The following is a 24,681-nucleotide window of genomic DNA, read 5'->3' on the forward strand; positions in this document are numbered from 1 at the left end:
AGAAAGCTCCCAAATGCTCTAGAAAAAAAATAATAAATAAATAGTTAAAATAGATGGAAAATATGATTAAACCAACTACAGGACTTGGTTTTCAGTCATTAACCTACGATATTTGAAACCTGGGTGATGAGAACATTTTAAGCACACGTTGAAATTATTTCGGTGAAGCAATTGATGCTGACCAGTGTAGTCCTCCTTTAAATTAATTCATACTACCCAGTTCTATAACACCAAATGAAAGTTTGTTCCAACAATCAGTTACTCTCTGGCTGAAAAAATTTTTTTTTTCAGCCATAGAGTATTATGAAAAGAGAGAATATGAAAAAAATTTTTATTTTCATCATCATTAATAAATATTAAAAATATTAAGGGCCCAGCAGCAAATGCTGAGGGACTCCACTAATAACATTAGTCCAAGAAGACTAGTGCTATTTGATGCCCTCTGTCTTCTGCCACTCAGCCATTCCCTTTAGATATAAGAGTAAATTGCCACTAATGCTACACCACTTCATTTTGTACAGCAGCCTTTCATGTGGAACAGTGTCAGAAACTTTACTGAAATACAGTATCAAAATTATTTTTTGCATCCAGTTTCTGTGTCATAATAGCTAATTAGATTGGCCAGAGAACATCTATTCTTAACAAATCCTTGCTGTGATTGCCTTATAACTGTGTTCCTCTTAAGATGATCCTGCATTGCTTGTTTAACCAATGACTCTATTTTTATTCAAACAGAAGTCAAGCTTACAGGTCTGTAATTACTCACTTTGCCCTTTGCTCTTTCTTTGTGAATGAGGGAGGCATTTGGAATCTTCAGTCTGTAGGAGTCTTCCCCTGAGTCCAAGTATGGTCTCATAATTACGGCTTCAGGTTTGCTTACCTCTTGACTTTCTTATGTAGAAAGCTCATTGAAACTGAAAAGTCTAGCATTGAAAGATTTTGATCATAAAGAATGTGAGATATTTTCTGAGGGGTATCTGAAACGAAAAGTTTGGTTTTCGAGCATTTGAACATTATTAGTTAATTATATAGTAATTAATAAAAGGCAAGAGGCATTTGTTATGCTATTACTTATAATTAGTATAGCCAGTGCTTTTTTTGGGATGGTATGGCGGCACCTTTATTAACAGCGATGTGTGACATTTGGATGCAATGCACTTCGAAATTTGTAATATTCCATAAAGTTTTTTCACGTTTACCTACTGTTCAAATAAGCTTAACATTATTTAACTAAATTTGCATTTTTTACTGTCTATTATTAAGATATTTACTATATAAAACTATAACTATTTTTATAATTCTAAATTACTCAGTCGGACCTCTGTTTAACGAAGTCCTTTTATAGCAAATTATTTTGAATTCCCCTTGTAAATTACATTTAAAATAGTTTCCGTTGAGCGAAGAAAATTTTCATATAGCGAACGGATTAGGAGAGAATTAACTCATTATGCACTGTTCACATTTCTGGCCTTCAGGCAATTTAGGCAATTAGTGCTGCTGCATGAATTAAGAGAGCTAAAGGGATTACCATTCTACAACTTAGTGGTATCTGGTAAAACCTATCCGACCACCTGCCCCACATACGGTGAAGTCGTGCTGGTCAAGAGTGAGCAGTTAGAGGTGTATTCCCAATGGGCTCTGGCCCACCTTCTACTGCAGTGGCGTCCAACCTTTCCCCATACAGTGGCCATATTCAAAAAAATTCAAAGTTAGATTTCTTTAGTGTGTTACATTTTCCTTATCTTGTTGCATGTAAAAGTAAAATTGAAAATATTCGAAACTTTTATTAAGTACAATACACAATTACATTTACTGAACAAAACATTTAATGAGAAAATTTTTTTGATAATTAAGAAAATTTAAAATGCTGTTTTAGTTCACTTTCCTTGCGGGCCGTAGGTTGGAGACCTCTGTGAATCAACTGTAAGCACCCTGTTCGAGAATTAGAAAAGTGATTTTCTTTTACTCTGATAAATAATCGTCTGTTGTTTCGCAGAAGTGCATTATCCACATTTTTCAATAAATTTTCCCTATCTCCGTTTACATGGTCACAGTACCTGAATATCCGAATAACACAGCCATTTTGGACAGTTTCAAAAAAAAAAAAAAAAATCCATCTAAGGAAAAGAAGAATAGAAATTTTGCAGAATTTTCCATTTGCATTCTTGTAATGGCAAACAATGCAGGGCTGAGAATGGCCATGAGAGAAGAAGCCTTCATTGGAGGTGAGACCATCACCCTTTGTGCTCTGAGGTGGCTAGAAGACCACTCACTTTAACCACTTATTTGCAAGGGTTGTTTGTGAAAAAAAGAATAAGAATGTTGGCTGTGTGGTTAGGATTGGCTAGTATTCTGATAGGTAAATTAACAATTTGCATGAGGTTATTAGTAATTGCCAAACGGCTTAGCATCTGGACAACTGGGTCTATGGGACTATAAAACTGAAGCCAGCTGGAGTTCTGAACATTAAAATCATCAAGGAAAATTCTCACAATAAGAAAAGTTGGAGTGGGGAAAGTAAGTTTCAAAGAAAGGAAGTCAAAAATTTCCAAGTAATTAGTGGAATTGGGAGATTGATAGTGGTAACAGATGAATCTGACAGAATGGGGTAGTGAGATTTGAAGCCAGAGAAGATAAAAAAGAGGAGATTCCAAATTACTAAGTCTCTGACTGAGAATATTAGAGCACAAATAGGCACAAGTACCACCTTTGAAGCAAAAAGAATCGTACTGCGATTAACTAGGACAACTGAGATGAGTAGTGGTTGAATCAACTGATAATTGGAATGCTGTCAGAAAAAGTAAGCGAAGCTTGGCAGACTTGGCAGGGCACCTCCGTAGCCAGGTGGGCAGGAGCAGCAGTGCATAGTACATGCTTCTTGATTAGACCGGGGTTTGAGTCCGTGACCACCAAATACGGAGAATGCGGAAAGGTCAGGGAATGACCATCGCATATCCCCGGAGCAATATGGCCTTAGTTGCTAATGCTCCTAAAAACCAAACAACAACAGCAGACTTGGCAGACATCATTGAGATTGGAACTTTTTGCATGTATGTTTGTTTTATAGTCTGACTATTCATGATATATTGGTCATAAAATAAAGGTGGAGGAGACATTGTATGAAGTAATGAAATATTTGGATATGGCATGCTCACATCAAGAATATACCCAGCCCCTTGATATATTGTGACTTCAACAATGCCCCCTGCATACACACTACTCAGACTCCCTCCAGTCACTATCTGACAGAGTAGAGGCAGCAGAATTATACACCAATCCAGATGCCTTATAGAGAGTTACCAGTGGACTATCTAGTGGCCAGCCTATAAACACCATTTTAGAACTGTACCTTGAAATGTTAAGATTGGATCTCACCATGATGCTCATCATAACTTCAAAGGACATCGATCATACTGTATGATGGAAGAGATGCTGGTGCTTTGCTCTGGAGATTAAACATGGGTTTAACCATTTCAGACCTCCAATAAGCAAAGTGGTGATATTGTACCAATTGATGAGCATCATCTACCATAATGCATTATTATTGCATTATGAGAAATGTCTCTATTTGTCACTCATGATTAGTCTTCTTGGTTTATGTATCCATGGCACATATGTGGTTTGGTATGATGTGAAGCGTTATTGATGAAATTGGCAACATTGAGCGCAATATTTTTCAGAAGTTTCTCATTGATATATTTTTCAAAACTTTCATGGTTCATTGGTCTATGATCACCAGTGGCAAATCCTACTTTGTAAATTAATAATGCATTTGAAACAAATATATAACTTGCATGAATAATAATTAGATGACTTTTTTGCATCTATGCACTAAAGTTGTTGTTCTGCCAAAAGTTTGGGAAATGCCACTGCTCTCTACCTTCATTACATGCTTCATTAATATAAATTACATGTCTTGAAACGTGATGATATCTTTTCTCGTGTCATGCAGAAAACTGTACCTTGATATCATTATATTGGTCTTTCCATTAGCATTTTCCATCGTTTTGAGATTTTTTCCACTGATATCTGATCAAAGACACCACACCACACCATAGAACGTAAGTCTGTTATATAATGGAGATTGTAATATAAACCGAAAGCATCATGCAATTAGTTCCGTCCCCTGCTCGATCCTCGAAGAGCACTGAAGTGGGAAACTTATAATGCTCTTTGGGATCATTTCCCTCAAAAAATGGTGTGATACAAGTGTTTAATTTTATTATGTAGAGAAGTTTTAAAAAAATTTATCTTTTTCATATATAAAATGAAAATTATTCATTTGATTTTTCTGATACCCAGTTCATTTATTTTGTAGGCTTTTGTTTCTGGCGCCTCCGTAGCCAGGTGGGCAGGCGCAGCAGTGCGTAGCACACGCTTCTTGATTAGACCGGGGTTTGAGCCCGTGACCGCCAAATACGGAGGAGGCGGAAAGGTCAAGGGATGACCACCACATATCCCTGGAGCAATATGGCCTTAGTTGCTAATGCTCCTAAAAACCAAATAACAAACAACAAATAGCTTTTGTTTCTTCTCGGTTGATTTAAAATGTGACTAAAACAAGAAAAAGAGTTATTTTTTCTGGATAAATTGATGCAAAATAAATATGTATGTACTACATACATATATATATGTACTCACATAATAAATACTTTATTTTTTATTACATGTAAAAAATAAGCTATGCAATCAATCATCATCAGCCATTTTCAATCCACTGCAGGATGAAGGCCTCTCCAGCAACTTTACAGTTCCTTCTGTTTTGAGCACTGACCATCCATTTACTATCCACAAACTCATGAATTTCATCTATCCATCTCTGCCTTTGTCTTCCAGGTTTTCTTCTAGCTCCTCTTGGATACTATTCTGTTATTTTCTTAGTCCATCTGTCATCCTGTCTTCGAGCTATGTGTTCATTTTAGCTATGTGCCCAAGACCATTTTAGTTCTTTAGTTTTGATAAGAATGTCCTTTTCTTGAGTTTGCTGCCTAATCCATGTGTTTCTCTTCTTATCTAACAGTCTGATTCCCAATATAATTCATTACAGTCTTCGCTGTGTATAGTTCTCAGCTTCTCTTCCATTCTTTTGTTGAGTGCCCAAGTTTCACTTCCATAAGTCATGGTGGGGAGTATACATTGGTTCATTATTTTATGTTTCAGACAAACTGGGATATTGCTCTTCAGTATGTGACTATATTTCCTGAACGCTATCCATCCAAAATTTATTCTTCTCTTGACCTCCAGCCATTTATCATTATTACAGCTAATAACTTGTCCCAGATAAGTATATGACTCCACCTTTTCAATTACTGCTCCTTCAATCATTATTTCCCTTTCTGTGGCATACTTGTTCATCATTACTTTTGTTTTAGCCATATTCATCTTTAGTCCAAAATCCTTACTAACTGTGCATAACTGATTAAGATTTTCCTCTAATTCTTTGGGATCGTGGCTTATGACCACAGTGCCATCTGCAAATCGTAAATGGTTTAGGTACTCTCCGTTCACATTGACTCCTTTCTGCGACCAGTCTAATCTTCTGAAAGCTTCCTCAAGGGCAGTAGTAAACAGCTTCGGAGATATTGTGTCTCCTTGTCGAACTCCTTTCTCGATTTTAAATTTCCTACTGTCTTTGTCTAGTCTAATAAAGGAGGTAGCACTCTCATATATTTTCTTCAAAATCATAATATATGGGGTATCTATGCCTTGTCTTTCCAGTGCCCGAAACATTGCCTTGTGCTGTATGGAGTCGAATGCCTTTTTCATAATCCACAAATGCCAGGCATAATGGTGTTTTATATTCATTTGCTTTCTCCATTAGCTGTGATATTACGTGAAGGTGATCCATAGTTGAGAATCCTGTCCTAAAGCCAGCTTGCTCTTTCGGTTGATTTGCATCAAGTATTCTTTCTAATCTGTTAGTAATGACCCATGAGAACAACTTGTAGATGTGGGATAACAAGCTAATTAGTCTATAATTTCCAATTTCTGATTTATCTCCTTTCTTATGCAGCAAAACTATGATTGCATTATTCCACTGCTTAGGTGTCACACCTTTTCTAATGCACTTTGTGAAGAGCCCTGCCAGTTTTTGTGTTATGTCTCTTCCTCCCAATTTTAACAACTCTACAGTAACTTCATCTTCCCCCAGGGCTTTCTGATTCTTCATTTTCTTCAATGCATGTTCTACCTCATCAGGAAGAATATCGGGTATGTCGTATGTGTTGCTACTTTGCAATCCATCTTCCCCACTGCTGGCATTATTCCCCTGCTCCTTGTATAATCCTCTATAGTAGTCTTCTGCTATTTGAATTATGCCTTCTCATTATATATTATAAGTACACCATTGCTATTCTTCAGTATCATTTGTCTTTCTGTATTACTGCTCGTGGCTGCTGATTTAAATCCTTTGTTTTCCCTTAATGCTTGTTCTACTTTTCTTGTGTTAAATCTTCTTATGTCCTGTATGAGTCTCTTTCATAATGGCTTTGCATAACTCAGTATACTCAATTTTCTCCCTGTCAATGTTTTTCTTGCTCTTCATTTGTCGTCTTCGGTTCATCATGACAAGTGTTTCTTGACTAATTTTTTCTTCTTTGGATTTCTGTTTCCCTATAGGTTTTTTGGGCTTTATCACTTTCAGAAAGTTGTAATATTCCTCATCGATATCTTGGTCCTGAGCAGTCTGGAGAAGCTCTAACTTGTTCTTAAGTTCCAGTACATACTGCTTTTTCTCCTCTTCTGTTATCTCAAAGACCTTTGTATTATTTACTCGAGTCAGTTTTTTCCTTTCCTACATCTATATCCAGTGTATATCTTACCATGCTGTGATCACTTCCAACATTTACCTTATTCAGGATGGTAACATCATTCACAATATATCTTCTGTTAGTGAGGATGAAGTTGATTTCATTAGTAGTTAATCCATTTGGACTCTTCCCTGTCCACTTTCTGTTCACCCTTTTCTTGAAAAAGTGTTCATTACTGACAGTCCTTGAGATTCTGCAAATTCCACAAGTATTTCACCTCTTTCATTTCTTTCACCAATTCCAAAATTTCCTATAGTTTCCCCTTTCTGCACTGTTTTGTCTTTTTCCAACCTTAGCATTGAAGTCCTCCATAATAATAGTGTAGTGGGTTTTCTGTTCATCTAGAAGACTCAATTTCGGTGTACATTTCTTCCACCTCTTCATCATCATCATGGCTCGATGTTGGTGCATAAATCATTATAATCTTTAGCTTGTACCTCTTAGAAATCTTGAGTATTAGTCTTGACACCCTTGGTGATGTACTTTTGAATTCCAAAATGTTGTTTTTAAAATCTTTATGGACCAGAAACCCAACTCCACCTTCACTCCTTTCACTGTTTCCATTGGTGTACAGCAGATTTCCACTTGATAAACTTGTAAGTGATTCATTTCTTCTTCTTGTTTCAGCCAAACCGATGATATTCTAATTCACATTTTCTAATTCCTTTTCCAGCTCTAATATCTTGTCTTCACCGATGAGTGATCTTACGTTATAACAGGCCAAGTTCAGTTTCCGTGCATGGCAGCCTAGTCGTACCCTGAGATTCTTAGCACCCTCTGCTTCCACTGTGATCCTTTCGCTGCCATAAGAGGGAGAGTGAAAGCTGCTGGGGACTGAGAGCCATTTGTTTTCTCGTGCTGTCATATGCTGGAGGGTTCGGTCTTTTCCTCTTCACGCTGACCAGGCGTCTTGAAGAGAACCACTCTACACGTTCGTTGCCACCTAAGTGACATAACAGGGCTTACCATCGAGAAGGTGTGCATGAGTGGATTTTAGGGAGGCAGGCCAACCGGACTTCTCCTAAATTTTCTGTAATAGAGAGATATTGGATCCATCAGTGTTTTAGGCTGAGTGTCTGATAACACACAGGATACCTGTTCCCCTCTAAGCTATGCAATAGTGATGTTTAAATAACAGAGAAATAGAGTGGGCCAGTAAATCAGATTGTCTTTTAATGGGGAATTTTAACTTCCAAGGTATAGACTGGAACTTGTGGGTTGGTCACTCGTACACTAGCAAGACTTCTGCAGATTTATTGGATGGTTGTTTTCTACAGAGACTTGGCAACTGTTCAAGAGGCAGCCAGAGGGAGTAATTCTCTTTATCTGAATACACTACCTGACAATTTTTTTTCGTCATACCTCTGGAATGAAAGTTGGTTATTCTGAACAAAATTAATGTCCTGATTATGAAAATATCAATCTTTTACTTCTGTCACATCTACATCAAAAGATATATGCATTTTTAAATTCCTTGTTTTTATACAATATCAGCATACATGGTTGTAATTATTACACACAATATATGTTACTTAGACATGTTTCCCACTCAATGATTTCCTTTTATACTCCAGATTGCTTTCTCATTTAAGTAACCGACAGTAATCTCCCATCATGGCAGAGTCCTAGCGACCTTGGTATCGTTTTTCCATTGCAGATATGTCCTGGTGGAAGTTCTCTCTCCTTGTTCATCACTGAAATCTGCTAAGTTTTCAGGAAAGAAATCCAGATGGGAATGAAGGAAATGCACTTTCAATGACATTCAGCACCTCATGTTCTTGTAACATTTCAGCAAGTTTGTCACCAGTTGCTCATAGTTCTCTTCTTTTCTCTTTCCGAGGAATCCGTGTACCACAGCCTTGAAAGATCTCCATGCAGCCAGTTGAACATCATTCAGATTTCTTTGATATTTTTCATCTTTTAGGAGCTTTCTTATTTGAGGACTTATGAAAATTCAATTCTTCAGCTTTGCATGAGATAAATTTGGAAACATTTTCAGTAAATATGCGAATCCTCTGCTTTCTTTATGCATTACCTTAGTGAAATTCTTAATCAGTCCAAGCTTGATGTGTAAAGGGGGAAGAAAAATCTTTTATGGATCAATCAATGGAACATACCTTACATTGCTTTTGCTGGGAATATATTCATCTCTCTTCGCTGTGTTTAGCTGTTGCACGACTATCTCACGAACACAGGAAACAACAGTATTTATTGAAACCACCTTGCAACCCAACACGCAGTCCAATCACTTTGAGATCACCACGAATATTCCGACCATAGTCATTGTAACATATAGCAGGAAGAATCTGGGACATACTATTGTAAGTTTCTTTCAGGCCAACAGCATGAACAAGAGGAAATGATGGTAAAGTATTTCCATTATGAAGCAATACTGCTTCCAAACTTAGCTTTGACACATCAATGAACAAATGCCATTCAGAGGTATTGTGATCAATGTTCAGTTCATGCATAAGACCAACAACGTCTTTGCAGACACACGTGTTGTTTTCCATTGCAAAATATCTCGAAACTCTTCATTTCGCTTACAGTATATTGTAATGTTTGCACCTTTGGCGAGTAAGTTCCACTGTTTTAGTCTGAATCTGAGTAATTCAGCCTTCTCTTTGGGTAAGCCCAAGTCTCTGATCAAGTCGCTTAAAGAATATGGCCTTATGGCCTTATGGCCTTAGTTGCTAATGCTCCTAAAAACCAAATAACAAACAAACAAACAAACAACTAAAAAACACTTGAGAAATATTACGCAGCATTAATTTTTATTTAGATTTCAAAGTAAGTAGAAGATATTTTCTTCTACTTACTTCACTGTAGAAGATATTTTGATTTTTCAAAAATTTATTTATGATGTTTGCAGGATTGCCGGAAAAAATTATTATAAGGATGAAATCGTTATTAGAAATTCTGATTCAGGCAAAGGTAAGATCTCGTTTTGCATTATTACCATTTTTCTAATAATAGTTTATTTTATTTTGACTGTTTACATTAGTCTCTATAATCGTGGCACTGGTCAACACAGTTTCATTGGTTGTTGATGGTTGTATTATGTCTCTGTGTCTCCTTTCACTAATATACTGTATAATTGATACTTTATATACAGCATAAAATGATAATGGTAGTCTGAATACTCTATTATATATATAAAATCCATTGAGGTATGATTCAGGGTATAATGTGCTGTTTGGTAGTTGTTTATTCTGCTGTTGGAAAGGTTGATTTGAATGGCATACCACTTTAAGCAGAATGCAATTCAAATTTCATTTGCTGCTAAGGCAATTCTTTCCATTTTGGTTAGAAAACATTACTGTTCATCGAGACTCATTTTGATTGATTGGATTACTTTATTATAACTGAATGACGCATGGGGATTTTCTTTGAGCAGTGCAATTGAAGAGGTAGTGAAAGTCCAAAGGAGACATAGGAGAGAAAATAAGAATAAATTTATAGCATTTTAAAAAATGAACTTGATTTCATATTTTAAGGAAATTAGATACCTTTGTTAATGGAAATGAACAGGAGTTTCCATTTTGAATAGAGGCATTGAAGGATCACATTTTTAAATTTAACCAAGTCACTTCTTTCGATGTGAAAAGGTCATTCTCTGTTTTTAAAATGATTTTGAATGATAAATGCCACAGATTTACAGTGTATCACATTGAAAATTGTATTGTTTACTGTAACAGAAGTTATTCCATGAGTGGATTGTAAAATGATCCTTACTCTAAAACTTTTCATTAGCAGTTTAGTTCCTTTTAAATGCTGAATACAAAACTCAGTAATTGTAATAAATTGGTAATAAATGTTAAAAAAAAAAGTTTTACTGCATATAACAACATTTTGATGTGTTTTCTCATGCATATTATCTGATGTGTAGGTACTCTGTATAACAGTCTATCAACAATAAAAAAGCAGAAAGAACAGATTGCAGAACCTCATTGAAAAAGTTGTTATTAATGCACATAGTAAAACATATGCCAATTGCAGTAATGGCACACTTTGCTTGGAAATGCATTTAATATTTTCTTATTTGGAATATACACCTTGATTAGTTCAGCTAATATTCATTATATACTCCTATCTTGGTGATTACCTTTAATAGAAAAGGGTAAATTTAAAAAGTATACAGTTACATGTTGAAATAGTGTGGGACTTGAAAATTACTTTGATACCTAATGCAGTTATTAAAAATTTACAAAAATTTGCAGAAGTTCACTGTCAGAAGAAATACAATTTTTCATCTGTAAGGAATATTTACAAATGGTTATGCTAAATTTTTGTAAACTTCTAACAGTTGTATTATGTAACAACGTTTAAGATTCCCAATTAATTCAGTAAATAACTATGTATGGACAATGCTCGAGTGACATATGCCAAACTTTCTTGCATATTCCTCAACTTTACTTAAAATCAAAAATTAATTAAAAAAAAAAAAAGATTAAAAAATAAGTTTTTATGAGAGACTTGATTATGAGCACGTAGGAGTGTTATGGTTGTTGCATTGTGAGAATTGTAAGCAAAGATGTATGGTTGCAAGAAAAGGCATTTGTTTTTTTTATTTGTATGTGTGGCGTTCATTGCTGCTCATTTCTTATCTCTTATTCTAACAGATTTTATTCTTATAATCATGACTGAGAAACAACAGAGTGATTCTAAAGCTACTAGTTCTCCAACAAAGATGGAGCACTTAGTGTCTTGAATAGAAATATAATTTCTACAAAGGCATGAGAGTGGTGAATCTATAACTTTTCTCTTGCCCATTCTCTGGATTTTTGTCCATTGACAGCAAACACCATAGTGAAAGATGACTTAATTTGAACTACAAATGTAAGTGGGGCATCTGTGAAGACAGTTGTCAATACCAAGAAATATTTTTATGCATTAGGTGAGATGGAGAAGTGGCTGATTGTATGTGGATTGAGAATCAGATATTGAGGAGCATGTAAATTAGCCCATTCTCACAATTTATTTCATTTTCATTTCTCAAAACAGTCTTTCTGCAAATGGTGTTTTGAACTAAGATTGTATACACACCTTACAACTTAGTTATTATCTTAGCACTTTACAAAGAGTAAGATAAACACATTATTAGTACAGACATTACACAACATGAACATAAACTGAAGGCATTGTAGCTCATGGACAACCATCATGGCCCTACTATTGACGCTTTAAATTTGGCTTTTCCTTGGTACTAATTTGTTTGCGAATTCAGCAAAAATTAAAATTTTAAAAGGTCATAAATTACAATTAAAGAACTTAAATAATTAATTAAAATAATGCTTAAGGTCCTGTGTATAGTTCTTATATCTTCATATAAAGGAAAAGACCTTAAAATATGATTTCAGTGTTCAATCTGTCCCCAATAACACTGATCAACTTACATTTAAACCCATTTGTTTCAGTTTACCCTTAAAAGAACCATGACCCATTAGAAATTAGTTACCAATATTCCCATTACTAACCAAGGCTAGGCTTTATGGTTAATTAAAGATATGTCTGGAATAAATTCTTATGTCAGGTAACCCTTCTTGGACACATTTCCATAGACACCACCATTTCATTGCTAACTTTCTCATTTTATATTCAAACCTAATCCAAACCTACCATTTCATTATCAGACTAGGCAAGTGTAGTTTCCCAAGATCTCAAGTCTTCAATTTTTCTTTACGTAATATTCCAGCGATCTTTTAATTATAACCAAATCTATAGACACCTTCCCAAGAATTACCTGAAATGCCTCATTAGAAACTGTTCTGCACACCTTCCTGTGGACAACTATGCAAAACACTGTGCAGCTATTTAATTCTGTGCTCCCAAGCAAGAGCGGCATATTATAGACAAAAAATGCCTATTTGTATAACATGCATAGAGACCTTCCCTCAAACTCTTCTACACTCTAGCAGTTCTTGGCATCTGTAATTTGATCAGTTACAGAAGGCACAAAAATTAGAAGCAGAATTGGTATGGCCAAAAAGGTATTTAAGAATCTTAGGAACTTCCTCTGTGACATGAAACTGGATTTCTATAAAAGATATCGAATGGCCAAATGCTACACATGGAGCACTCTCCTATACGGATGTGAGACTTGGGTCATGTGGAAATCAGGAAACTGGAAGCCTTAGAGATGTGCACACTCAGAAGAATGCTCAAAATTCTGTGGACAGATCAGATCACCATTGAGTGGGACCTTAAGAGGGCAAGGACCAGAAGGACACTACTAACTACAGCAAAGAGAAAGACTGCCTACCTTGGGCATATTATGAGGCCCACAATATGACCTGCAGAGACTAATCCTGCAAGGGAAGATTAAAGGCAAAAAGAGCAAAAGGAAGACAAAGAAAAAAAGTGGCTTGATAACATCAAAGAATGGACAGGGGATCTTACGACATAAGAACTATTTCATAAAGCAAGAGAAAGAGTTGGCTGGAAAACGTTGGTCTCCAATGTTCAAATTGAACATGGAATCTGAAGAAGCAGCAGCCAAGTGCCAAGACATGTACAGTAGCATAACCCCTTATGAAGCTGAACTGCCTACTAGATTGTAATGATCTAAATAAATACCATTATATGAGCCTATTCAGTATCAAACATTCATAGATCTTCTCTAAAATTGGGAGGAAAGCAAGTGCAGTACAACTGGGGGGGGGGATCTGTTGAATCTGTCTATCTATACTCTTCAGAAGAACCTTGATCGTGAAAAATTTTTGTACTCAAGGAAAGATGAAAGCATGCAATGTAAACAAGTAACAAAATTTCAGGTACAATTGTATAGAATCTCTTGATAACATCAGATCCACATCAGGAGCTTTATGAGGTATGGTGGTCAAGACAGCACATTTAAGTGCATCTGAATTAAAGTTAGCTTCAGTTATATCTGAAGAAACAATGTTTTTCTTTCTTATTCTTTGCTGTATATCACTCTTAGGCTTTACCTTAACTTCCAACACAGTGCATTTCAAAATCTCCACCACATTGTCCTGTCCAGTTAAAAGGTGTGGTAATAAACTTCCTGTACTGTGCAATAAAAAAAAACACAGTGAAGGACCTCAAAAATGACTATTTTTATTCAAAGTAATCACCACTTGATTGACTGCACTTATTACACTGTTCTAAAAGTTTTTCTGAAAAGAGTCAACAGAGGTGTCCAAAGAGATGATGTCAGTTTAGCAGTTATGCTCTTCTCAATATTTTGAAATCCTTTTTCTTTGAGGGTGAGTTTTTATCTTGAACAAAAGGAAAACTTCTGCTCTTGTTAGATTGGGAGAGTTGAATGGATGGTTGATCTGTACAATACCATGTTTCATCAGAAATGTCTTCACAAGTGTGGAATGGGCAGGGGCATTGTTGTGCAACAAGAACCAACTGCTTTCTTTCAAAATTGTGACCAAACCCGAGAAATGCACTTGAATAGTCTCTGAAGTACCAGTACATGGAATTCTGAATTGACATACTCTCTCTCTCTCCTTCAGATACAAATTCCATGTGAATCACACTCTGCCCTGTTTATCGAAAAATATGATTAGTATTGTTTTGATCCTGGATAAAATAAACAAACAAGTAAATAAACAAAAAAATAAAACAAACAAGTAAATAAACAAAAAAAAATAAAACAAACAAGTAAACAAATCTTTTTGGGTTTTGGTGATGATTTTGAAGTCCACTGCTTGCGCTGACACTTTGTTTGTGGGTTTTACTGAAGCCCTTAACACTCACCTTTAGTGACAATATAGTCAAGAAAATTAGAATTGTCTTGACAAATCTGAATAACGTCTTTGCTTGATGATATTCTTCATTGCTTCTGCTCATCTGTGAGGCTGTGCAACACAAATTTTACGCAGACCTTCCTTTTTCCTAAATCTTAATGCAGAATATGACAAATCATCTCCTTATTCACATCTTACTCATCAACCATCATCCGCAAGGACAAACAACAATCTCTTGCCACAATTTCCTAAACTTTTGTAAATCTGTTTCAAAAGTTTGATAGATGCCCATTTATTGGGTCATTGCGATCACCCTCGCGTCTTTCTTTCAACTGCTTATACCATTTAAACATTCTAGTATGACGTAACGTTTCATCATCATCAAACAGTTTTTAACATTTTATTCATTTCCAATTCAGATTTTCCAGTTTAAAGCACAATTTGATATTCATTTGTTGCTCCATTGCAAAATCATGACACAGAATATTAATGCTACTAATGAAACTGGTTGTTACCTGTTTTAACCTACTGAACTATCTGTGTACCACCATGTGTTGGAGGAAGTTTTAACTACAGCATACCACCTCCATTTATTTTTAAAACTCTTCGAACATGACTGCAACAGCTCAGTCTAGGAACTATATTGCCACACATCTTTATGTGGCGCCTCCGTAGCCAGGTGGGCAGGAGTAGCAGTGCGTAGCACAGGCTTCTTGATTAGACCGGGGTTTGAGCCCGTAACCACCAAATACGGAGGATGCGGGAAGGTTACGGAATGACCACCGCACATCCCTGGAGCAATATGGCCTTAGTTGCTAATGCTCCTAAAAACCAAATAACAACATCTTTATGTATTAGATACCATTATTCACTTCCATTTCATTTATTTATTTCAAATTTGACATGCTTAAAGTGCCTGAAATATGAATATTATGCATGTTGAATATTGCCTTCTGTGTTTATTATTTAAAAATAACTTTGGTTACATGTTTAATTTAAAGGGTATTCACGCACCACTTGGCTCCTCATTTAAAGTCTCAATATGTTATTCTGTTTGGCATAAATTTCATAATTTCATCAATTTAATTCCACTAAGTTACATTCTTTTGGGTATTTTACAAGCTTACATTTTAAAGTTTTTGTGAATGCTTAATTACTGTAGTATTTCTCATAGTCCTATACTCAGTTCTGTGAAATTTCATTTGAGGTAAAAACTGCCCTCAAAGAAAAGAGATTTCAGGTTGTTAGTATTAGTAGTGGTAAGTGATACAAGAAAGCAAGCTTATACAGTATCAGCATTAAAAAAAAAAAAAAAAACCCGATATCCATCTCCTTCAGTAGTTTATATAATTTTTCATAGGATTTATTGAATCGATCTGCTTCCATAACAGCAGATGGAAGCTTGTTCTAGCAATCAGCCACCTGTTGGCTGAGGCACCTCCGTAGCCAGGTGGGCAGGAGCAGCTGTGTGTAGCACACGCTTCTTGATTAGACCGGGGTTCGAACCTGTGACCACCAAATACGGAGGATGTGGAAAGGTCAGGGAATGACCACCGCATATCCCCGGAGCAATATGGCCTTAGTTGCTAATGCTCCTAAAAACCAAACAACAACAACAACTATTGACTGAAGGTACATTTCTGCCTATCATCTATTCTGCAACTATCCTTCCTCAATTTGTATTTATGTCCCCTCATGTGCATAGTCTGAGCAAGAGGAAGAATCCCATCAGCATTGAGCTTGCTCAATCCATTCAAAGCCTTAAACACGTCAGTCAGATTACCTTGCAGGTGTCTTGTTTCCAGACATTGCAATTTGCAGAAGTGAAGCTTTTCTCGGTAAGAGTACCCCTTTTCCCCCTGACCAATCACGTTGCTCTTCTCTGTTCCAGCAGTTCTGTGTCCTTCCTAAGATGATGCCTCCAGACCTGTATGCAGTACTCAACATACTGCTGCCTAACTGTTGCTTTGTACAATGCAGTAATCACCTTATCCTTACCAACAAAATTCATGTATATCATTGACAAACCCCGTGAGCTGTTCTGGCAGCCTGTCTGCACTGCTCAGAGAACTTCATATCTCACTGCACAATTACTCCCAGATACTTTTCATTTTCCATTACCCTGAATGTAGTACTGCAAAGTTGGTACATTACTCTGGGATTACTGCTACCCATATGGCAATACCTTGCATTTGTCAATTTTAAAATTCAGCTGCCATTTCTCAGACCATCTGTCTAATTTTTCTAGATCTTGTTGCAGTAGCATACCTTCATGACTGTCATTAACTGCCCTACCAACCATTGTATCGTAGTTTAGACCTTGAGCCTGATATACTTTCACGAATATCATTAATAAATAAAGAAAATGAATGGGTCCAGCACTGAACCCTGGGGAAATTCACTAATAACATTAGTCTACGAAGAGCAGTGTCTATTGATAATCACTCTGTCTTCTCCATTCAACCATCCCTTTATCTGTAGCAGTAAATTGTACTTAATGTCACACTGTTCCAATTTGTACAGCAGTCTTTTTTATATGCAACAGTATAAAAACTTTTCTGAAATCCAAGTATGTGATATCAAAATTAATTTTTTGCATCCAGTTCCTTTGCCATTGTATCATAGTATCCAATCAAATTGTTCAGACAAGATTAATTAAGAATTAATCCATGCTGTGACTGAAGTATAACTGTACTTCAGAGAGGACTAGTAAGGATGTAAATAAAAGTGTAACTGCCAAACTGAACATTTCCCTTTAGATGCCTACTTTGAATAGAAATTTAAACCACTATTGAGTTTTTCACTTCGTTTTTTTTTTTTTTTTTTTTTTTTTTTTAATTGTTCCAGTCCAGTTCACTTTGCTTATAATGCAGGTGTCAGGTGACAACTTTGATGCCCATATTATAAGCAAAGCGTGTTATAGCTGAAAAAGTTTTACTATTTTTTTTGCCCAATTTTTTTTTAACACAAATAGACCTTACTTAGTAAATAAATACTTTATTTACCAATGTTTTATGAGTATACAGACTAAAAAGCATAAAGTATTAAAGTTTATATTATTCCCTTTACATTCTACAAATACACAATGCTGTTATGGACTTAAATTTTATGTATCTGTTCTGTAATTTATTTTGCCAGAACTGATGACAGAGTATTTTCAGTACATAATTCTTAATAGTGGTTGGATGCAATAAATGATCTATCATGCCATCACCTTATTAATGTTTTCAAGCACTTTGTTAATTTCTGGTGCTTTTGCCTTACATGAGTTGTACAAATTATCTTAACAGATATTTATTTAAAGTATACCCAGTAAAATAAAATAAAATAAAATATTTCCAGAAGCTTTCGGAACTCGTGTCCCTTTCTCAACTGACAGAATTTTTTTAAATACATTACAAGCAAACTGTGGCACGTTACTCATTCGTCATTGTTGTAGCACGGACGTGTGCTGCCTTGCGCCAGTGATCATCCATCAATAAAACGGTTGTCTCCAGGATTGGATGTATACGCATGCCTTTCTGGCGATTTAATGCCTTAGGGTTGTTCATTATGTTTAGTGACTCTAGCCATAGGCGGTGGCGAAAGTGTCGCGCGTGGTCCACTATCTCAAAGTCGCGCTTGGGGTCAAGATCGTGGTTGGTAGCCCAAAAATGTTCTGCAAGCGCGGACTGGTCAGTTTCGGCAAGCCGGATTGCTCTGTCGTGTTCCGTGAGGCGATCCTGGAGACGTCTCGATGTCTCACCTACGTAGCAACTGTTACAGGCCCTACAGGTGATACGGTACACTACATTGCTGCGTAAGACAGGTGTGAATTCATTAACACCATTAAGGACATTTCAATCCCTGATAACTCTGTCATGGCATCATTTGACGTGGTTTCTTTATTCACCTCGATTCCCGTCCAACAGGCCGTGCACTGCGCCAGAAGGCTCCTTGAGAGCGACTTAAGCCTCCAATCCAGGACGTCACTATCCACTGATGACATCTGTACCGCCCTCAACCTATGCCTCTCTAGCAGCATCTTCACCTTTGAAGACTCACTCTACAAACAAGTACATGGCACTGCTATGGGTGCCCCTGTCAGTTCCGTAGTAGCTAACATCGCCATGGAAGATCTGGAGAAGCAGATACACCAGAACCCACCTACACCTATTACAACGTGGTGTAGATATGTCGACGATATTTTTACCATAATACCACGTGGTTCTGAAACGGTACTACTAGAATACCTCAACTCTCTATCCAATTTCATCAAGTTTACCGTAGAATCAGAGGTGGACGGTTCGCTCCCGTTTCTGGACGTGCTAGTGCATCGCGTAGGCCCACATCTAGAGACCTCAGTATACCGCAAACCCATGTGGTGCGGTCAATTCACCAACTACGGGTCCGGCCACGCTCCAAGCCATCTCAGTAGCACTGCCCGCACCCTGTTCTCCAGGGCCTGGAGCCATTCCAGCACCGACACAATTAGACGTAACGAGATCTCCCGTGTGAAGGCGGACTTAACCAGATGCGGTTATCCATCCCATGTACTAAACAGATGCTTGTTACAGGCACAAGAACTTACTTCCAACCCAAGACCTCCGAAGCAAGTCGGCATATCATCCGCCTACATTCCGTATTATCCAGGAGTGTCAGGACGTATCTCGAAGATCCTGAGAAGTTACAACATAAAATGTGTACAATTACCAGGTAGGAACCTACGTTCACTTGTCTCCAGTGTGAAGACCCCTGTCACACCTGTCTTACGCAGCAATGTAGTGTACCGTATCACCTGTAGGGCCTGTAACAGTTGCTACGTAGGTGAGACATCGAGACGTCTCCAGGATCGCCTCACGGAACACGACAGAGCAATCCGGCTTGCCGAAACTGACCAGTCCGCGCTTGCAGAACATTTTTGGGCTACCAACCACGATCTTGACCCCAAGCGCGACTTTGAGATAGTGGACCACGCGCGACACTTTCGCCACCGCCTATGGCTAGAGTCACTAAACATAATGAACAACCCTAAGGCATTAAATCGCCAGAAAGGCATGCGTATACATCCAATCCTGGAGACAACCGTTTTATTGATGGATGATCACTGGCGCAAGGCAGCACACGTCCGTGCTACAACAATGACGAATGAGTAACGTGCCACAGTTTGCTTGTAATGTATTTAAAAAATTCTGTCAGTTGAGAAAGGGACACGAGTTCCGAAAGCTTCTGGAAATATTTTATTTTATTTTATTTTACTGGGTATACTTTAAATAAATATCTGTTAAACTATGGACCCCAGTACTCCAGGCCCATTTGTCACAAATTATCTTCTTAGTCACATCCAATGTCACTGACCTTCTCTTTGTCAGTTGTCTTTCCACTGTTCATAGAGGCTGCACTTTTTTTCCTCAATCAAGTAATGCACAACTGGAGGCTTCTGTATCCATCTCAATTCAAGCAGTCAGGAGGTCATTTGTCCCAAGACTGCCACCAAGTATGTTAAAAGCAGCCTTTGCTTCTTGTACTGAAAATTCTTCTAATTCAAGGTTTCTGCTAATTTTATTAGTGAACTCATCTTTTCCAATATATTTTTTTCCAGCAGTTTTCAATTGTTGTTGAGCTTACTTTCTCCCATGCTAATCCAGTATTGTATGAATGCATTTCAGTGTTAACGTTGCCAGAAATTCCACAACTTGAATTTCTGAATTCACAACACCAGCAAATATCTCAACACGATAGTAGACCTTTGAGGGTCAGATAGTACCCTGATCTGTGGGCTGAATTTTTTTTTTATGAGAACCCCAAACACAAAAGGTGTCAAAACCTATAGTACTTAGTACTGTGCATGGGTTGAAGGAGAAGTATGGGGAGAGGGGGATGCCGGAAACTTTGCTCTCGAGACTTAACATGGGTTTCACCACTTCAAGCTTCCAATAAGCAAAGTGGTGGTATTTCACCGGTTGATGAAAGTCATCTACCACCTGAAAATAGCATCAACAAAAGAAAACTCAAGTTTTTTGGTCATATAGTAAGAAGGGAAAACTTTCTGTTGAAGAATATAGCGGAAGGAAAAACCAAGGGGAAGAGGTACAGAGGAAGACCTGCAACTAGGTGGAAGGATGGGATCAGTGAATTAGTGCAGTTGTTTTCCTTGTCAGAAACACAACTCTGATTTTGCCATCTTTCAATTTCAGGACATCAGCTGAAGGATTAGCTGGGCGGTGATCCAACAGTAACAGTCTTTTCTTCAACTGTTTTTTGAAAAAAAAAGTGGTCTCTCACTAATGGTACAAACTCACTTTCAAACCATGAAGCAAAAGTATCATTCATCATCCAAGCATTGAAGCTATTTTTAAAAATCACAGACAGGGATTTATGTTGATGTGCTTAAAACTCTGGGGACTTTGACTTTTACCAATGCACAATGGCTTTAGCTTGTGATTTCCAGTCTTGTTTGCACACGGTAATTCTTTCTCTTTGCTAGTTTTCTTGCCTGCTTTGTTGGATGCCTTTTTAATATCCAATGACTTGTCGGGGAGAAGTTTATAATATAGCTTTGTTTTGTCACAGTTGTTCAAATGTGAATTCACCTTGAATCACATCAGGAATTCAAGAAATGCTTCTGCTGCTGTAATGTCATCAAATGCTTATTCACCTACACAACTATCCTGGGATATCTCAGATGAGCCTTCCATTTCCAAAGCCACCCAGCAGAAGCTTTAAGTGTGTCATCATCTCCAACAAGTATTTTATGAAATTAAGTGACACTGCTTTCAAAATTACTTAATTTATCAGTACTCCTTCACTATTCTTCTGTAGAAACCACTTGTATAATATAAGCATTGGTCCACTTCACAAAGTCTAGTTTTCTTTCTTTTGAGGCCTACCATCATCTTCTATAGAGTCTATGAGTGAATGCAATTTTTCTTCCTCTTTCATCCAGCCCTGGACCATTCCTTCTGGAATTCCACACTTACAAAATATACTGCATTTTGTTTCACTACTCTAACTCTTTTCATAATCTTTTAATTTTTTCTTTTGGTGGCCATTACCGTCAGTCTTACTGATTTTACTAATTTTGCTGTATATTTATTTCTGATGGCGTAGAATTTACCATGTTTTGAGAAAACTAAATCAAAACCATACTGTCCAGCCTATCATACTGCTGAAGTGAAGTCGTGATTTCTCCATAAATAACTTGTCAGTTATGTATATTTTTGTCTAATTTAGCCCTTAGCAGTTTTTGCTATACCAAATATGACTTCTATTCGCAGAAAGAATGTCATGTGCTGTTTTTTAAGAAATTTACTTTGTAACTAATGCAATGGACTTGATGAACCGTGGCTGTATTTCCCTTCAGAGGTAGCTGTTTGTAATTAGCATTCTTCTGACATATTCTTTTATTGCATCTAGTTGAGGGGAGAAACTCGGTATCTACAGTAATTAGTCTCTGAGAGTCCTGTTGTTTACAGAAAATTACTCTGCAACTGTATATTGAATATATTGAAGCAAATATACAGCCAGTTTTTACCTAATTTCCCCTTTTGGAAATACGGTAATAGGATGTATGGTATTGTATATGGTAGTAGGATAATACTGTAATAGGATGTAGAGTATTTAAGAGCATATACAGTATTCACTCTTTCCAGTTTCCAACACGTAATTGCTAGTTCTTTGAACACGCTACTTTTTTTTTTTTTTTTTTTACCATAATTCATCTGGGGGAAATTAACATACCCATGGTATATCTGAAATTGCGATATGAAGAGTTTTTTTTTTTTTTTTTTTAAATTATTTATAGACATAATATGCACTTGTTTCAAATTTTGTGCGATTAATGACTTTTTTAACTGGGAAATGGAAGAGACTAAGAGTTTTCCTTTATATTTTGTCAGTAAGATTCTTTTTAATTTTCAGCAGAATTAATAATTTTTTAATTTTGAAAATAAAAGATGTAAAAAAGCACTTTTATTATATATATTTAATTTTTTTATTAAAAAATAAAAAATTACATACAGTAAGTATTGCATTAGCATCCATTAAAAAATATGAAATATTCGTATTCTCCAAAGCAGAATTCATAAAAAAAAGCCCGTGTGTACCCTATACTCATTTTAAAGCTATTTTACGTGAAAACATCTTTGACGAAAATGTGAAACAGAAATGATGTAAATTATGTCAATTCCTAAATGACGTCAGTGCGGTCATTAACGTTGATTCGGTAGGGTAAGTAGAAGGTGTGAGCCTACTACTTACCGGTGGATCAAAGATGTTGTTACCAATTGGTAACGACATCTTTGATCTTCCACCTGGCCCATTTGAACTTGTTCCTCATCATCCTTTTCTCGTACTTATCAAACCAATTCTCTTTCCATATGTCAGTAGAATCGTTACCCACGTTTTCTCATTCCATTTCTTTGTTCCATTTTCTATTACACTTTCGCTCGATAGGTCACACAGTAGGTATATAAGTTGCAACAACTGAACTCAGACATCGGTTGACAAAGCAAATACCAAGCAGCCTCTTGACTAGTAATTTCAACAGAGTTCAGCACGTCGATGCTTCATTTTCTTGTAATTTCAGTGATGTCAAACTCAGGATACTCATTTATAATTTTAATAATTTTATGTTGTTAATTGCTAAACATGGAAACCGGTAGAAATTTTTGACCGGTTTATTCAAATCTGATATATTTTTTTACTAGTAGAGTATCAACATTAGTAGTAGTGGCATGCGATGCAAGAAAGCAAGTGTATGAGCTTATGCAGCATCAGCCAAAAAAAAAAAAAAAAACAACACACCATTCCCTCCAAATGCCTGTCCAGTTCCTCCGTAAATTCATTCAACCTATCAACTTCCACAACGACAGATGGAAGTTTGTTCCAGCAATTAACCACCCGCTGGCTAAAGGAAAATTTCTGCACATCTATTCTACATCTGTCCTTTCTTAATTTGAATTTATGCCCCCTTAGGTTCGTAATCTGAACAAGTGGAAGGATCCCATCAGAATTCAGTGTGCTGAACCCATTCAAGGCCTTATACACCTCAATCAGATTACCGCGCAGATGCCTAGTCTCCAGCCACTGCAATTTGCAGAACTTAAGCCTCCCTTGATAAGAGGATCCCTTCATTCCCCTCACCAATCTTGTTGCCCCTCTCTGTACACGCTCAAGTAAATCTACATCCTTCCTAAAATGAGGCCTCCAGACCTGTATGCAGTACTCAAGGCGTGGCCCGACCATTGCCTTATACAGAGGGATAATCACCTCCTTTTCCCTGCTAGCAAAATTCCTATATATCATTGACAAAACCCCATGACCTGCCCTGGCAGCCTGTCTGCATTGCTCAGAAAACTTCATATCTGCCTGCACAATTACTCCCAGGTCTTTTTCATTTTCTACAACCTTAAGTGTAGTACCACATAGTTGGTACGTTTCTCTGGGGTTACTTCTATCCATATGCAGTACTTTGCATTTGTCAAGGTTAAACTTCAGTTGCCACTTCTTAGCCCATCTGCCCAAATTATCTAGATCCTGTTGCAGTAGCACACTGCCATTACTGTCATTAACAACCCTGCCAACCTTTGTATCATCTGCAAACTTCGACACTAAGCCTGATATACCTTCATCAATATCATTGATAAATATACAAAACAACAGTGGACCCAACACTGAACCCTGTAGGACTCCACTAATAACATTGTCTGAGTTGATAATATTTTTGGATGTGGTGGCACTATACATTGTAAAGACTATACTCAGCACCTTGCCCAAATTATCTAGATCCTGTTGCAGTAGCACACTGCCATTACTGTCATTAACAACCCTGCCAACCTTTGTATCATCTGCAAACTTCGACACTAAGCCTGATATACCTTCATCAATATCATTGATAAATATACAAAACAACAGTGGACCCAACACCGAACCCTGTGGGACTCCACTAATAACATTGTCTGAGTTGATAATATTTTTGGATGTGGTGGTACTATACATTGTAAAGACTATACTCAGCACCTTGATGTAACATGGCCTTGACATTGCCTACCACATACCTACTACTTGAACTCATGCCCGACAGCTGATAAGAGCACAGTTAACATGATTGTACACTAGCTGATCTGGATTCCTCCTGGAATATTACCAATAGGTTCAGTCCTGTGAAATGGAAT

The 24,681-nt window shown here is 36.9% G+C and overlaps 1 protein-coding gene across 4 annotated transcripts in view; it reads left to right on the forward strand.

The window, feature by feature from the left end:
- Nucleotides 1-24,681, forward strand: part of mxt (Eukaryotic translation initiation factor mextil) — a 322,652-nt gene that overhangs the window by 73,251 nt on the left and 224,720 nt on the right. For all 4 annotated transcript variants that reach the window (XM_090377627.1, XM_090377628.1, XM_090377626.1 and 1 more), the window contains exon 6: nucleotides 9,682-9,743. In XM_090377627.1, coding sequence (XP_090233753.1) covers nucleotides 9,682-9,743 — 62 coding nt within the window. The remainder of the gene's footprint in view (nucleotides 1-9,681; nucleotides 9,744-24,681) is intronic.

Source organism: Mastigoproctus giganteus, chromosome 7 (genome assembly GCF_048544385.1).
Source record: "Mastigoproctus giganteus isolate SK-2022 chromosome 7, ASM4854438v1, whole genome shotgun sequence".
Taxonomy (NCBI): Eukaryota; Metazoa; Arthropoda; class Arachnida; order Uropygi; family Thelyphonidae; genus Mastigoproctus; species Mastigoproctus giganteus.